This window comes from Eleutherodactylus coqui, chromosome 4 (genome assembly GCF_035609145.1).
Source record: "Eleutherodactylus coqui strain aEleCoq1 chromosome 4, aEleCoq1.hap1, whole genome shotgun sequence".
NCBI classification, from domain to species: domain Eukaryota; kingdom Metazoa; phylum Chordata; class Amphibia; order Anura; family Eleutherodactylidae; genus Eleutherodactylus; species Eleutherodactylus coqui.
In genome coordinates, this window is record NC_089840.1 from 138297385 (window position 1) to 138314228 (window position 16844).

Below are 16844 nucleotides of genomic sequence, written 5' to 3' on the forward strand. Positions count from 1 at the left end.
CGGCTAATCTGAAACTTCCTAGAGCTCTTTTCAGTTGGGTCAAATTACACTCATTGTAAAAATAAATAAATTTAAAAAATAAAATAAAAACCAATCCTTCCCCTAGAAGTTTGTGTGTGATTGTAACATTGGTATAAGTAAGTAATTACAATATCAGAGCAAATTTATTGCGGGGAACTGACCCCTTGTAGGGAGGTTCTAGTACCCTGTTGTACCGCTTCTAGCTTGGATACCAGATGTGATACGGACGGGCATGGAGGCTCTAGTACCCTGTTGTACCACCTCTAGCTTGGATACAAGATGTGATACAGGCAGGCATGGAGGCTCTAGTACCCTGTTGTACCACCTCTAGCTTGCATACAAGATGCGACATGGAGGCTCTAGGACCCTATTGTACCACCTATAGCTTGAATACAAGATGTGATAGGCATGGGCATGGAGACTCTAGTACCCTATTGTACCACCTCTAGCTTGGATACAAGATGCGACACGAACAGGTTGTAGTTGCCCGGTACAACCAGGCCCCTCCATAACTGTATGCATGCATTTGTCTATGTAATGTCAGTGTCCTCTGTGTTGCATGAATGATGTGTATTGCATAGCTGCAGCACTGAAAGGATTAACTGCCTGGTATGTGAGCTGACTGGCTGGAAAATGTATCGGCTTGTTTTGTCATGTGACCTTGTGAGATATATGTGAATGTTAGGTGCATGGAAGGGGCTGTTCGGTTCTTGCAAGAGAGAGGGCTGTCTGGTCTAGAGCTGCAAGAGAACCACACAGGCACCTTCAGCGTGTGCGGCCCAGAATGGAAGACGCAAAGAGGAGTCTACAGCCTACTCTGCGACTGCCGTACCCAGGAGATATGGAAGGACTCTTACCGTACTAAGAGAGTGAGAGAGACAGTAAGGAACTGTCATGCTACGCACTCGGTTTTATCAAACGTGAGTGTTGGAGAGAAGAGAGCGTGTTGCCAGGATCAGGACCTAAAAATAATGAGGCTGGTTTCTCCTGTATACCAGTGTATCCTCCCTGTCACACCACTTTGATATTTTACACTGTTTTCCTACTGGCGTGCATTTCAAAGTTGTAAATAAGTTACCTCAAGTAAAGCGACCAGTCGCCTGTCAACTTCCGGAGGCTGTGTCTTAAAAGAACCCCGTGTGTGTGTGGATTTACTCCGACATCTAAGAATTCCCCCGCGGCAAAGAAACAGTGGCGTTACCCGTGACATAAGAGACTAAGGTAATCCAGTATTGGGTTTCCCATTTATTAACCTGCCCTTGGCCCGTTGCCCGCTCCTTGGACGCTGCAGGGTATGTAGGCTCTAGTACCCTGTTGGCCACCTCTGGCTTGGATACAAGATGTGATACAGATGGGCATGGAGCCTCTAGTACCCTGTTGTTCTGCCTCTAACTTTGATACAAGATGTGATATGCGTGGGCAGGGAGGCTCTAGTACCCTGTTGTACCACCTCTAGCTTGGATACAAGATGTGACACGAACAGGTATGGAGGCTCTAGTACCCTGTTGGCTGTCTCTGGCATAGATACAAGATGTGACATGGAGGCTCTAGGACCCTGTTGTACTGCCTCTAGCTTGGATACAAGATGTGATATGGGCAGGTATTGAGGCTCTAATACTCTCTTGTACCACCTGTAGCTCGGATACAAGATGTAATACGGGTGGACATGGAGGCATACTGGTTCATAATGGTATCATGCAGCATACTGCTCCACATTTGCTGTAATTGAGCCTCTAGATCGTGCATTCAGAGGCTGTCAAAGATGGCATCCCAGATGGTCCCATACATGTTCTATTGGTGATAAATCTGGTGACCGGGCAGCCACGGAAGTGTGACAATTTTGTGGAGACATTCTTGTGACCACCTTGTGTGTGCGGCCGAGCATTATCCTGCTGGAAGCCTCTTACAAGCCGACATGAGAGGAACACGTGGCTGCAGAATGTCCTGAACATATTCCTGAGCTGTCATTGTCCCCCCAGACCATCACACCAGCAGGGGGCAGTGTGCCGCTCCACAGCAAAGGCAGGATTGAAGTGCTCACCCCGAGGTCTCCAGACAGGAACACGGCTGTTGTCAGTGCCCAAACTAAACCTGGATTCATCACTGAAGACAGCCGGGTTCCACGCCATAGCGGCCAGTTTCGTTGTTCACTACATCACTGCAAATGGTGCGTGGGTGTGAAAGGCAGAACACACACTAAGTGACAAGAGACTAAATGTCATTCAGCCAAGCACTTGGAAATGGTTTCCACAGGCACAGGGGTGTAACGATGGCGCCACCTCTCACTGGATAGTGGACAATAAAACAGTTGGAGCGGCTTGTGCTTGTCGGACCATCACACAATTCTCTCTACTTGTGGTCTGTCGCTGGCATCCTGAGCCCGGTCACCTTGTGTGACCTCACACATCCACTGGTCCCAACACCTCCTAACAGTCTGGTCAGAACGGCCGGTGGGGGACAATTCATCGATACGACCATCCAGCTTCTCGCATCCCAATAATGCGCCCCTCTCAGACTCTGGTAACGGGGTGAAATCTCTTCTCTGCGTCGTAGAGGCGTCTAGTGGTCAACAAGCTCTACACCAGTGGAAGAAGAGGTCACTACACAAAGGAGCCTCCCAGAGGCTTTTATAGGCCAAGGGGGGGGGGGGGGCACTTTTAGGGTCTCAGGTGATAAGACCGTTCATCTAATCATATCACAACTCTTATCATTTGTATATCTGCCTGAGATGGAACTGCAAGACGACCTTTATAGGAAAATGACAGCTTGTTCTAGGGAAGGGGTTATTGTTTTTTTTGTTTTGTTTTTTAACAAAGTGTATTTTATTGTGATCACCTGGGAATTATTTGTCTTTCTCTTCTCTCCTGGAGTATTTCAGTCAGTAGAATTCCTTATGATAAAACTGCATGGACTGTACTACAAATGTCTATCTGTTACTGTTGATTAGAGGCTCCTGTCACACAGTTATAATGAAGGAGATGTCAGTTCATCCACAATGTCAGATCCCGTTTTAAAAAACAAAACTGAGGAGAAAAAAAAAACAGCAACACAGTAATCTGTTTTCATCTGTTTTGTAGTCTCCCATTGATTACTACCCAGTTTCCCTGAAAAAGGCCTACTCTGAAAATAAGCCCTAGCATGATTTTTGAGGATTGCTTGAAACATAAGCCCTAGTTATAGTTAATAAAATAGTAAATGTAAATAGTTTCCAGACACGTATACATGTAAAAAAGTAAAATCTTTTGGAGCAAAAATTAAAGGGGTTGTCCCGCGGCAGCAAGTGGGTCTATACACTTCTGTATGGCCATAATAATGCACTTTGTAATGTACATTGTGCATTAATTATGAGCCATACAGAAGTTATAAAAAGTTTTTTACTTACCTGCTCCGTTGCTAGCGTCCTCGTTCCCATGGAGCCGACTAATTTTCGCCCTCCGATGGCCAAATTAGCCGCGCTTGCGCAGTCCGGGTCTTCTGCTGTTCTCTATGGGGCTCCGTGTAGCTCCTCGTAGCTCCGCCCCGTCACGTGCCGATTCCAGCCAATCAGGAGGCTGGAATCGGCAATGGACCGCACAGAAGAGCTGCGGTCCACGGAGGTAGAGGATCCCGGCGGCCATCTTCACCGGTAAGTATAGAAGTCACCGGAGCGCCGGGATTCAGGTAAGCGCTGTGCTGTTCTTTTTTTCAGTCCCTGCATCGGGGTTGTGTCGCGCCGAACGGGGGGGGGGGTTTGAAAAAAAAAAACCCGTTTCGGCGCGGGACAACCCCTTTAATATAAGACCTTGTAAAATTATATATATATTATATACACACACACACACACACACACACATATATACATACACACACACATATATATATATATACATACATATACACATATATATACATATACACACACACACACACACACCTTTATTGGGTCAGGTTTTCTTTTTACTGGAAACACAAAGCGCAGCAGTCTGCACTTTTGACCAGTAAAAAACCCAGAATAGAGATGGAAAATTGAGAAACAGATTAAAACTGAATGCTTTCAGTCTCAATGCATTTCTATAGGCAGGAAAACCAACGTTTTCTTTCCCTTTTGCGACTCCTACAACTGAACAGCTAGACCGAAAGCAAGCACACTTCTGTGAAATGGCCCTAATTATGGTCTTTAGCTTATTTAAGAGAATATAAAAGATAATGATTATTACACTGTTCTCCCAGCAGGCAGAGATGGTGCTTGAAAAGTATCAGACAGGAGGCTGCATTGCATGGAAATGACTGCAGTGTACATGGAGACCGTGACATGGAGACTCCAGACAGTGACAAGCAATCAGATGAGGGGTGCAGCTATGGAAAATTGGAGTCTTTTCCTTCTGGACAGGATTCTGTTTGGCATATAGTCTTAGGCTACTTTTAGGCCTCATGTCCACTAGCAAAATTGAATTGCGGATTCCGCGGGTGAAATCCACATTCAATTTTGCCCATAGGGAATCATTGACCATCCGCAGTCAATTAAATTGAATTTTGCACCCGCGGATGGCATTTTAATTGTTTTGCGTTTTTCACGCATGGGAAAAAAACGCAGCATGCTCCATTTTAGTGCGGATTTCGCATGGATCTGCCACATTGCTATCTATAGGTGGAGATATCCGCATGCAAAAAAAAATACAATTTAAAGCAAATCCGCGCAGATTGTATTTTTCTAGTGGACATGAGGCCTCAGAGGGGAGGTTTGTCGGGCACTTAACCCCTAACGGGTGCGATAATCGTTCAGTGAATGGCGGCAGAGGGTGCTGGAGATTGCTTCTAGCTGCCCACTTCCATTCACTGTGAAAAGTCACTTAAAGATGAAAGACTGCCTGCTTATACGAAGCGAGAAATCACTTCGTAGTTGCTTCATTCCAGTGAGCTCAAACAGCGAGTTATAGTGAAGTTCCCGTCCAATAGGTCGCGCTGGTGAGTTTCATTACCTTCTTTGAGAAAAAAAGGTTCTTAAATATGGAAGTCCAACATGTCGCACCCCTCCCCCAACCTTTCTGCGGACATCTAAGGGCGGCTGCACACGGCCGGATTTGCATTGCGGAATCTGGAGCAGACGTCCGCTTACAGATTCCACAGCAAATACTGACCATAGCATGTTATGGAAAAGCGCTTTTTCCTGCACACGAGTGGAAAGAAATTATGATTTTCCGCTCACGGAGGAAGAAAAGAAAACTGACATTGCAGAAAGATCGTTGGGACCCGCGTCATTGCCTAGCGATGGCGCAGGAAAAGCAAGGATTTAAAAATTTAATAAAAATTGTACATCCGCAGTACAGGAAAAAAAAGAAGCAGGTGTGCGCGGACACCGCCAGACACTGGTGCCGGTTACACTGCGGGATCCTGCAACCGGAATTCAACCCATTCGTGTGCAGCCGGCCTTAGTTAACTGAGAGGTGAGAAATTCCCATAGATAGGACATTAGATGGTTAGCTGGTCCTGCTTAACATCTTCGTGACAGCCAATAAACCTGTTTACTGACCTCCCTAACCCACTTTGAACCTGCACAAACATCTTTTTAAAGGCATGGTTTGGCTAACTATAGACAGCCAGGCTCCTGCTCTAACAGCTAGCAACACAGAAACCTCAGATCCTGGAAGTTTAACTCCTTCCATGTCACAATGAACAGCAACTGCAGTGTGCAAGCAGATGAGAGAGGGACCTTTCACCCATCAGCATCACGCAGTGTGATTGCAAGGTACTAGAGATGAGCGAACGTACTCGGTAAGGCCGATTTCGCAATCGAGCACTGCGATTTTCGAGTACTTTACTACTCGGGTGAAAAGATTCGGGGGTCGCCGGGGGGCGGGGCGTGGCGTGGTGGAGCGGGGGGTAGCAGCGCGGAACAGGTGGGAGCTCTCTCTCTCTCCCTCTCCCCCCCCCCACTCCCCTCTGCAACCCCCGCTCACCCACAGCACCCCCGAGTACTTTTCACCCGAGTAGTGAAGTACTCGAAAATCGCGGTGCTCGATTGCGAAATTGGCCTTACCGAGTACGTTCGCTCATCTCTACAAGGTACTAATGGGTTCCTATACCAGCTGGAAGCCTGACAAAGGCCTCCATGTCTGCCATTTAACTCTGGCAGAGTCTAATAGGCTGCTGTCATAGCCTTACTAGAATGCACTACATAAATAATGCCATGTACGGTCCTAGCGATCAAACAGTCACATCTTCAAGTCCCCTTGAGGGACTAAAAGGAAAAAAAAAGTCAAAAAAAGTTCAATAAAGTTTAATTTAAAGAAAACAAAGTGCATATTTTTCTCCACAAAAACCTTTATAAAAAGGTTATAATGCCAATTTGCCCTCATTTGGCCATGTCAATAAGCTATGACTCTTGCAATGCAATGATGAAAATCGCTTGGTCCTTCAGGGCTCCTGCACACGTGCGTTTTTTTCACATAACTTTGCTGCTTTTTTTAACGCGAAAGTCAATAGGACTTCCTAATATTAAAAAGGCATCGCACGAAAATCGCAATGCATTTATAACATTAGAAAGTCCTATTGGCTTCCACGTAAAAAAACCGCAGCAAAATCACATGAAAAAAAAAACGTACGACAATAATGCAAGTGTGCAGGAGCCCTAAGGCACAAAATAGGCCTGGTCATTAAAAACAAGTCTTTACATAAAGCAAATCTGAACATTTAGATTAATTGAAGTGATTTTTATAACAGTAACGTACCAATAAGTCGTCCCACCGAGCAGCCACTCTCTATGCTAAAGGAAACGTCCCCGTCCAAAACAGGAAGGTGACGGCTGACAATAGCACAGCAGGTGTCCCCGCGACATGTACAGTAACGGCTTCATTTCCTGATCGCAGCGGCTGTACAGCAGCAATCACTCACCGCCACACATACATTACTAGAGCACTCACCGCTGGGACTTGTCACAACATATTAATGGGGGAACTGAAACCCCCTATAATATTCATAAGGCATGAGCATGGGGTCTGGCGATATGGCTCAACCCATTTGGTTTGCTTGCAGATTTCTGCACCTCTCAGTGTGCCATATGTCAGTCATAGTAAACTGTGCCGGCTAGGAGCGACAGATGTATTAAGCTGAAGAAACAAAAATTAGATTGAAAATGATTACATTTTAATTTCTATACTCACAAAACCAAGATCTACTTTGGGATTCTGTTGACGCTCTCCACCTTTGGATGTCCTTGTGATGAGGGAACCCTTGGCCATTCCAATCAAGTATCTGCTAGGCTACCTGAGACTTCAGGTGTGACGGTCTGCCCTTATCTTGGGTGGACTTATAAGTCCCCTCCGTCTTTGGAGTTCCTTATCTTTTCTATGTCCATACCCCTGGAGTGTTGCCCCTTGTTATAAATGTGGCACAAGCATAGATAGCCTACAGTGTTTAAAAGTACCATCGATATCCCCGTCTCACCACCATCTGCACAGCGCCAATCACATCCATGGCGCTCTTTAAGAATAACTGCCGCACATTTACTAATACTGTCTAATTAGACAGGACAAACTGGACAAACAGCCTTAAAGGTGAAACAATATACTATAAAACTTCGCTCAGACTGCAGTAGTAACATAACAGATTACATACTCTGCGCTTTCCAATCAGCTCTCCGATCCCTACTGGATGGGTTCACTACTAGGTGCAGGGAATCAGCAATGACGTCCCTGACAAAAGGGCCACGTGACCACTACAGCCAATGAATAACTGTGGCACTCAAAACTGTGACCTAGTGTCGGGTTGTCATCACCCCCCTCCAGGAAAGTAAGGTTCGGCAGGGACTGGGGAGCCAGCGAAATGTTGAAGGGCAAGCATGTAATCAGGCTGAGCATATAGAATGAGAGCATGCACTCTAGTGACTTTAACAGAAAGGAAAGGTTCAGGTGGGACTGGATGGCTTGGCTCCAGAGTTCTTAAGGCCCATTTAGACCCCACGATTCTCGCTCAAAATTCGCTTAAAGCCGTCTTTTGAGTGAGAATCGTTGGGTCTAAATGCATGGACAACGTGCAGTTTTCGTGCACGATTTGTTCCTCGCTCAATTCTAGTTTTCTTGAATTGAGCGATGAACTCTTATCAGCGGTGCAGGCTGTTATCACAGTAGGCAGCACTGATAAGATTCTTACAGCCCATGCCCCACTGGTAGTTCACAGCGGGATGCAAGCTGTAATCGCGGAGAACAATACAGCTGTTTGCTTATGCTTTGCCTGCATAGCTCTTTATTAGCTACTATTGACTATGCAAAGATGATCGCTCAAAACTGTCACATTTAGGCCACGCCCCCTTTCAACAAAGCCATATTCTTTTCAGGTGTGGTGCCAAAAACAAAAATAGTCTGAAATTGTCTATAACACATCATACATGTGATGCAAAGCATGTAAGGCAGTTAACAGTAAATCTACCGCTTGGTATCTGAGCCATCGAGTCCAACATAGGTTCCACAAATGCTAAAGGGGTTCTCTAATGTACAGTGCCAACCTTAGGTTGCATGGTACACTGAGAATTTATTTTTGTGCCCCCATTTTACGAAAAAAAACAATTCACCCCCACAAGAAGTTGTTGTTTTGCTGCTAAACTCGTCCTGCAGTTCCATCTCAGGCAGATATGTAAATGATGAGAGTTGTGGTGTGATTAGATGAACGGTCTTGTCACCTGAAACCCTAAAAGTGGTTCCCCCCATTACTACAAGATGACAGACTGCTTACATGGAATGACCACATGGTAGCCGACTTCGTTACCACTGCAATTGTATAAGAAGAAAGCTTCCATAGGACATGTACAATATATGTCGCTATACAATGTGTGTATACACTTTTCTTTTTGTAAAAGAAAAAAAAAAAATGCGGCCCCCCCCCCCCCCGGAGAAGTTGTCATTTTGCTATAAAACCTGCGTGCAGTTAAATCTCAGACAGATCTAAATCATGTAAATCATGAGAGTTGTGGTGTAATTAGATGAATGATCTTGTCAATGGAGGCCCTAAAAGCGGTTCCCCCCTTGGCCTATAAGGCTGGGTTCACAAGGGGTGGAATTGCCGCGGAATTTCCGTGCCGCAGCTCCTAATCTCGGGATTAGCCAGCAAGGTGGATGAGACAATTCCGCAGCATGTCAATTCTTTTCTCGTTTAAGCAGCGGCCTCTCTCCTCCCTATGGAAAGAGAAAGCCGCAGTGGAATGCCAACAGCAAAACTGCTCTAAAATCCGCGGCTAAAGGCCACAGGTATTGCAGCTGCACTTTTCTTGCAGAAGTCTCACGGCTTTTCGATGCGGCCATTCCGCGAGAATTCCACTGAAATTCCGTCCCATGTGCCCCTAGCCTAAAAGGCTCTCAGAGGCTCCTTGTGTGCAGTGACCTCTTCTTCCGCTTGTGTAGAGCTTGTTGACCACTAGTCATCTCTACGACGCAGAGAAGAGATGTCACCCCGTTACCAGAGTCTGAGAGGGGCGCATAATTGGGATGTGAGAAGCTGGGTGGTCGTATCGATGAATTGTCCCCCACCGGCCATTCTGACCAAACTGTTAGGTGGTGTTGGGACCAGTGGATGTGTGAGGGCACACGAAGTGACTGGGCTCAGGACGCCCCCTACAAACCACCAGTAGAGAGGATTGTCTCATCATCCGACAAGCACGAGCAGATCCAACAGTTTCATTATTTGTCATTCAGAGACAGGTGGCGCCATTGTTACACCCCTGTGTGCGTCAGAACCATTTCGAGGCGCCTGGCTGAAGAACATTTGGTCTCACGGCACCATTACATGTACGGCCTGACACCACCATCGCCTCTTTGTGCAGTACTTTCATGAATGACAAAACTGGATGTTACCGAGTGGAACCAGAAGGTACTAGAGCCTCCATGCCCATCCGTATCACATCTTGTATCGAAGCTAAAGGGGGTACAACAGGGTACTAGAGCCTCCATGCCCGCCCGTATCACATCTTCTATCCAAGCTAAAGGCGGTACAACAGGGTACTAGAGCCTCCATGCCCATCCATATCCCATCTTGTATCCAAGCTATAGGCGGTACAACAGGGTACTAGAGTCTCCATGCCTGCCTGTATCACATCTTGTATCCAAACTAAAGACAGTACAACAGGGTACTAGAGCCTCTGTGCCTGCCTGTATCCTATCTTGTATCGAAGCTGGAGGCGGTATAAAAGGGCACTAGAACCTCCATGCCCGCACTTATCCCATATTGTATCCAAGCTAGAGGCGGTACCACAGGGTACTAGAGCCACCATGCCCCCCCATATCCCATCTTGTATCCAAGCTATAGGCGGTACAACAGGGTACTAGAGCCTCCATGCCCATCCATATCCTATCTTGTATCCAAGCTATGGGCGGTACAACAGGGTACTAGAGTCTCCATGCCCGCCCGTATCACATCTTGTATCCAAGCTAAAGACAATACAACAGGGTACTAGAGCCTCTGTGCCTGCCTGTATCCTATCTTGTATCTAAGCTGGAGGCGGTATAACAAGGCACTAGAGCCTCCATGCCTGCACGTATCCCACATTGTATCCAAGCTAGAGGCGGTACAACAGGATACTAGAGCCTCCATGGCACCTGCGTATCACATCTTGTATCCAATCTACAGGCAGTACATCAGGGTACTAGAGCCTCCATGCCCACCTGTATCACTTTGTATCCAAGCTAGAGGCCTTTTGTAGTGTACAGAAATTAGTGTATGGAAGTTTCTGGATGATCTATGCAGTCTTGTGCTTATGTGTGTTGTCAATGTGTTCCATGTGAGTGAATATGACGTGTATTGAAAAGCTGGAGCACTGAATGGGTTACTGTCTGGGTTATGTTTTCAAAAGTATCTGTTTGTCATGTTGCAAGGTGCAGGAGTGAGGAGAGTGGCTGTTTGAGTTTGTCTTGGCTGGTCCAATTCACCTGTCCATCCTGAGAAAAGCAGGCCTGCACACAGACACCTTTACGAGGCAAAGAGGATAGAAGACGTGTGCTGTGGACCCCCATCTTCCATAGATGAAGAAGTAGGAGAGTCAAAGGCCGCAAGAAGTGCGAATTTCCGCTGTGCAGCGTTGAGTGCAGATCTACTACTCCGTGATTATGTACCGGTAAAGAGTCGGTGAAGTGTTCGTGAGAAAGTGTCCGGGACCAGAGATCCACAGATAACTTGGCCTGTGTAAGTCACTCTGCCCTCCAGTGTTTCCTCCCTGTCACACCACATGTTCTCCTGCACTACCTATTCTGTCAGTGGATGTCAAGTGTGAACTGTATTGAACTTTACTACAAGTTGTGTTTAAGTAACCGGCTTTACTGACTGTTCTCGGTTCTGCCTTTAAAAACCTCAACCTTGCATGTGGTCTCTTTATTCCCACTTCAAGAGATCACCGCGGAGGACGGAATGGTGGTGTCACCCGTGGCAAAAGTGGACTAAGGTAACCCCTCACTAGGTTAACCTAATTTTAATAGCCTGCACTTGGCCCCTTGGATGTGCCCCTGGTTGCCTTCTAGGTGGGAGACACTAGAGCCACTGTGACAAGGTCTACATCTAAACCCCGCTGTCTCCTAGGCTGGAGCCCGCTCCTTGGACGCTGAACTTCCATCCCAACAACTTCTAGGTGAGGGATGTTACTGAGAATTACTGTATATTACACTTAGTTAGTCTGCCTGTATTCTGCAGTATACCCACACCAGAGCAGCACAGTACATAGATACAATACCAGAACCAAGTACATAAGTACAGTAGCAGATCTAAACAATTGTGAGCATGGTACTGATAGCTAAGCCTTAGAACCTCCAAGGAGACAGAGGTAAGGAGGAGGAGTCATATAGCTGTATAAGATGCTACATGGAGGAAAACCATAATGTGGCCAGGAGGAAACGGGGCCATTGCCTCCAGCCTGGTGCTCCCTCTGGCTGGTGCGCTGAGCGACTGTGTCCCATGTAGCAAAGTGCGGCCATGCTTATATATAACTTGCGATGCAGCGTTAAAACAAAATCGCGGCATGTCCATTCTTTTTGCGATGTCGCCATATTTTTTCCAATGGTGCCGGCGGCAACAGCACCAGCCCCATTGAAATCAATGGGAGATTCTCGCGATCCTCTGCCACTGCTGTGACATCAGTGTTAGGGAACTCCCCGTGGCGAGGATTTTCGGGGGGTGCTTGAAATGTAAGACCCCCCCCTGCGAAAATAATCCATGAACCGTAGAAAAAAAAAAAAATATATATATATATATTAATACATCACCTTGGAATCGCTGTCATCTCTGGCGCGTCTTCTAGCAGGTCCCTGACACTCTTCTTAAAGGGGTTGTCCCGCGCCGAAACGGGTTTTTTTTTTTTTTTAACCCCCCCCCCCCCCGTTCGGCGCGAGACAACCCCGATGCAGGGGTTAAAAAAACAAACCGCTCAGCGCTTACCTGAATCCCGGCGGTCCGGCGTCTTCATACTTACCTGCTGAAGATGGCCGCCGGGGTCTGCTCCCTCCGTGGACCGCAGCTCTTCTGTGCGGTCCATTGCCGATTCCAGCCTCCTGATTGGCTGGAATCGGCACGTGACGGGGCGGAGCTACACGGAGTCGGCATTCTGCACGAGCGGCTCCATTGAAGAGAGCAGAAGACCCGGACTGCGCAAGCGCGGCTAATTTGGCCATCGGAGGGCGAAAATTAGTCGGCTCCATGGGAACGAGGACGCTAGCAACGGAGCAGGTAAGTAAAAAACTTTTTATAACTTCTGTATGGCTCATAATTAATGCACAATGTACATTACAAAGTGCATTAATATGGCCATACAGAAGTGTATAGACCCACTTGCTGCCGCGGGACAACCCCTTTAATCTTCTCTTCTGGCCAGGGATTTAAAAATCCCCGCCTCGTGAAAGCACTGTCTCTGATTGGCTGAGTGCTGTGACAAATCAGAGGCAGCTCTCAACTGGCATTCAGCGACAGCTGGGCGCTGCCGCTGATTGGTCTCTTGGGGTGACCGCTAGTCCGGCTGTAAGGGGTTAACATGCTACAGCCCTAGGGTCTCTTGCTCCAGCTGCAGGGTGGGCTGTGATCTGTGTGACCCCTGCTCCGGCTATAAGGGGTTAACATGCTACAGTCCTGGAGTCTCTTGGGGTGACTGCTGAGCTCTGTTTGTAAAGGGTTAACATGCTACAACCCTAGGGTCTCTTTGGGTGACCGCTGCTCTGGCTATAAGGGGTTAACATGCTACAGCCCTGGGGTCTCTTGCCCAGTCATTGGTTTATATAGTTGACAGTCAAACCCCCATAGTACACGCCCCTGTATCACTTAAGCGACACACCTTTTACAGTGACTCTTTACCACGCCCATTCAGTTTGATACGCTCAATGATTGGTTAGAACGCATGCTTGCTTAGAACGCCTTCCAGAAACATTCCATTTGTTGAGCAAGCTGTCTGTCTGCCCCTTGGCGCATTGCTATTGGTCCAGAGGACTAAAGTAGGCGGGGCTTGTGTCTTCCACGGGGAATTGTAGTTGCAGGAGGAGATCCCTCGCCTGCTCTTTCCATGGACTGCCCGGGATGTGAGAGAGGATGAGGAGACCAGCGCTTGGATCTACAGGAAATCAGCATTAGCCGCAGTCCGGAGGTAACCGGGGGGGTCAGCGGGTCACCCCGCCTGCCGGACCGCAAACAAAGGGAGTGCAGGGATTTAGTGGGGTGTGTCAGCGGTTCATGTGTGGGAATGCTGCAGGGTGGGGGGCTCACGGGGGAGCGGGGATGGCCGCCCTGCACGTCCTGTTGCTTCGCATCGCCATCCTCCAGGATGCTCTGAGAAGGGGACTGATGGGAGAACAAAAGAGCTTGGAGGGGCGGCACTGGGGTCACACAGATCACAGCCCACCCTGCAGCCGCAGCAAAAGACCCCAGGGCTATAGCATGTTAACCCCTTAAAGCCAGAGCAGGGTCCCCCCAAGAGACCCCAGGACTGTGGCATGTTAACCCCTTATAGCCGGAGCAGGGGTCACCCCAAGAGATCCCAGGGCTATGGCATGTTAACCCCTTATAGCCGGAGCAGGGGTCACCCCAAGAGATCCCAGGGCTATGGCATGTTAACCCCTTATAGCCAGAGCAGGGGTCACCCCAAGAGACCCCAGGACTGTAGCATGTTAACCCCTTATAGCCAGAGCAGGGGTCACCCCAAGAGACCCCAGGACTGTAGCATGTTAACCCCTTATAGCCAGAGCAGGGGTTACCCCAAGAGACCATAGGACTGTAGCATGTTAACTCCTAGCCAGAGCAGCGGTCACCCCAATAGACTCCAGGGGTGTAGCATATTAACTCCTTACAGCTGGAGCAGCGGTCACCGCAAGAGACCCCAGGACTGTAGCATGGTAACCCCTTATAGTCAGAGCTGAGGTTGCCCCCAAAACCCCCATGGCTGTAGCATGTTAACCCCTTATAGCCAGAGCAGCGCTCACTCCAAGAGACCCCCAGGTCTGTAGCATGTTAACCTCTTATAGCCAGAGCTGGGGTCACCCCAAATAGACTCCAAGGGTGTAGCATGTTAACCCCTTATAGTCAGAGCAGGTGTCGCCCCCCCAAAAACCAGGGCTGTAGCATGTTAACCCCTTATAGCCAGAGGAGTGGTCACCCCAAGAGACCCCCAGGTCTGTAGCATGTTAACCCCTTATAGGAGGAGCAGGGGTTCACTACAGATCTGTAGCGTGTTAACCCCTTACAGGAGGAGCAGGGGTCACCCCAGATCTGTAGCGTGTTAACCCCTTACAGGAGGAGCAGGGGTCACCCCAGATCTGTAGTGTGTTAACCCCTTACAAGCGGAGCAGGGGTCACCCCAGATCTGTAGCATGTTAACCCCTTACAGGCGAAGCAGCGGTCACCCCAGATCTGTAGCATGTTAACCCCTTACAGCCGAAGCAGCGGTCACCCCAGATCTGTAGCATGGTAACCCCTTAGGGCACCTGTCCAGGGACGATCTTGCATTGGGTTACTCGTGCCGACAATCTGTCCACGAGTAACGCAGTGCACGCTTTTTCATAGCGTTGCTATGGAAAGTGCAGCCCCCTGTCCACGAGTGGAGAATCAAAGCGATTCTCTGCTCGCGGGCCTCAGATCGTAACGTGCTACAATTTGTCGCAATTCTCCGAGGTGAGTCCATCTGTCAGATAGGCTTACCGCAGAGAACTGTCAGTTCTGTCCCCTGCTCCTCGGCGGCAGAATATTGCTAGCTTTATTCCGCCTCGCCTGTGGACAGGGGGCTTTACAGCCAGAGCAGCTGTCACCCCAGATCTGTAGCACGTCGACCCCTTACAGACGGAGCAGCGGTCACCCCATGAGACCCCTTAACTATAGCAGTCAATACAGAGATCTCTCCCATCATCTGTTTAGACACAGGACTGTAAGAAGGGGGCGCTCTAGTAACTATGTATAAATATATCAGGGGACAATACAGAGATCTCTCCCATCATCTATTTATACTCAGGACTGTGACAGTGACAAGGGGGTGCTCTAATAACTATTGTGTTTCCCCCAAAATAAGGCACTGTCTTATATAAATTGTTGCCCGAAAGAGACCCAGTGTCTTATTTTCGAGGGATGTCTCAAACTCACCTAGCCGCCGGCGTCTTTATTCCTCAGGATGGTCTCTCCTTTGTAACAGGGCTTTGAATACCCCACCTCCAGCAAGCGAGCTCTGTGATTGGATCGAGTGCCAGCCAATCAGAGCTGGCGCTCGATAAACCAATCACAGCCATTCAGTGATGTCATTCACTGAATGGCTGTGAATGATCATGCGCTGACTCTGGCTGGCACACGATCCAATCACAGTGCTCATTTGCTGGAGGCGGGGCATTTAATGCCCCATTACCGAGAAGTGAATCAATCCCCTGTCAGCACAGAGGACACAGCAGCTTGCAGCAGCGCCAGGGAGACACCCCCACTACCCCCTTGAAAATCAGGGTAGGGCTTATTATCGGGGAAGGTCTTATTTTTGGGGAACCACAGTATGTATAGGTATATCAGGGGACAATACAGAGATCTCTCCCATCATCTATTTATACCCAGGACTGTGACAAGAGGGCGCTTGTTAATTATTCCCCCTTAAATGAGGAAATTTGGTGTCTACCTTATTGGGGCTTTTTGCCACCTTCTGGATCCATATTGAGGGATAATAGGCTGAGCTGACCATATGACTTTTTTCAGCCTGCTGTACTGTGTTACTATGACTGCTACTTATGGGTGGGATGTTTCCCAGTGTGGCTCTCCGGTCACTGACTACTACTGACTTGTATGTTGTAGATTGCTTTGAGTCTACAGACACAATATTTCAGTTACTTGGGTTGATTCTGCACTGTGAGCAGCTACACACCGTATATCTATGTCCTTCTAGCCGTGTTAAGTAATTGGTTGTGCCGTAACAAACTCTCTGCTTTGTTGCAAATCCTAAAATCCAATTTCCTGTGCCATTATCTGCTCCCTGTGATGTGTAGAAGGATGGAGGCTTTTCCTTCCTGGCTGACCCTCTCCTCCCCTTTCCTCTTACTTTCTGCCAGCTCTTCTTTCTCTTTTTAAAGTTGTGATCTTTTTGACTTCTCCTGCTGTTTTTCATGCTATCCTTGGCTGTTGGTGCCCTTCGCAGCGCAGTGTTCCAGGGGTCACAGAGCTGTTTCTGCAGATGTCCCTTCCTGCATACATGTGCCAGATCAGACAAAAATAGGAATCCTTTTTCTATGTATTGTTCTCAGAGAGTCCAGGCATGCATCAAGTGTCCTCATTGTGCGGCGCTCCTATTTTCTATATGAGGATGTGCCGTGTGAGCGTCCATACATTTATTCATTGGTGTGCTCAGCGTATCAGTAATGGAATGCACATAG

General features: G+C 48.0%; 2 protein-coding genes across 5 annotated transcripts in view; one reads left to right on the forward strand and one right to left on the reverse strand.

Moving 5' to 3' along the window:
* The window catches only part of FAM72A (family with sequence similarity 72 member A), a 44789-nt gene extending 32501 nt beyond the window's left edge, over window positions 1-12288 (reverse strand). Inside the window, exon 1 of one of the 2 annotated variants that reach the window (XM_066600188.1) lies at window positions 12237-12288. In XM_066600188.1, coding sequence (XP_066456285.1) covers window positions 12237-12253 — 17 coding nt within the window. In that variant the 5' untranslated portion in view covers window positions 12254-12288. Of the gene's footprint in view, window positions 1-6728; window positions 6898-12236 lie in introns of those variants that run through there. The other variant, XM_066600190.1, reaches the window with a different exon arrangement.
* Window positions 12289-13462: 1174 nt separating this feature from the next.
* The window catches only part of SRGAP2 (SLIT-ROBO Rho GTPase activating protein 2), a 143822-nt gene continuing 140440 nt past the window's right edge, over window positions 13463-16844 (forward strand). For all 3 annotated transcript variants that reach the window (XM_066600191.1, XM_066600193.1, XM_066600192.1), the window contains exon 1: window positions 13463-13600. The gene's annotated coding sequence lies outside the window, so the exon portion shown is untranslated. The remainder of the gene's footprint in view (window positions 13601-16844) is intronic.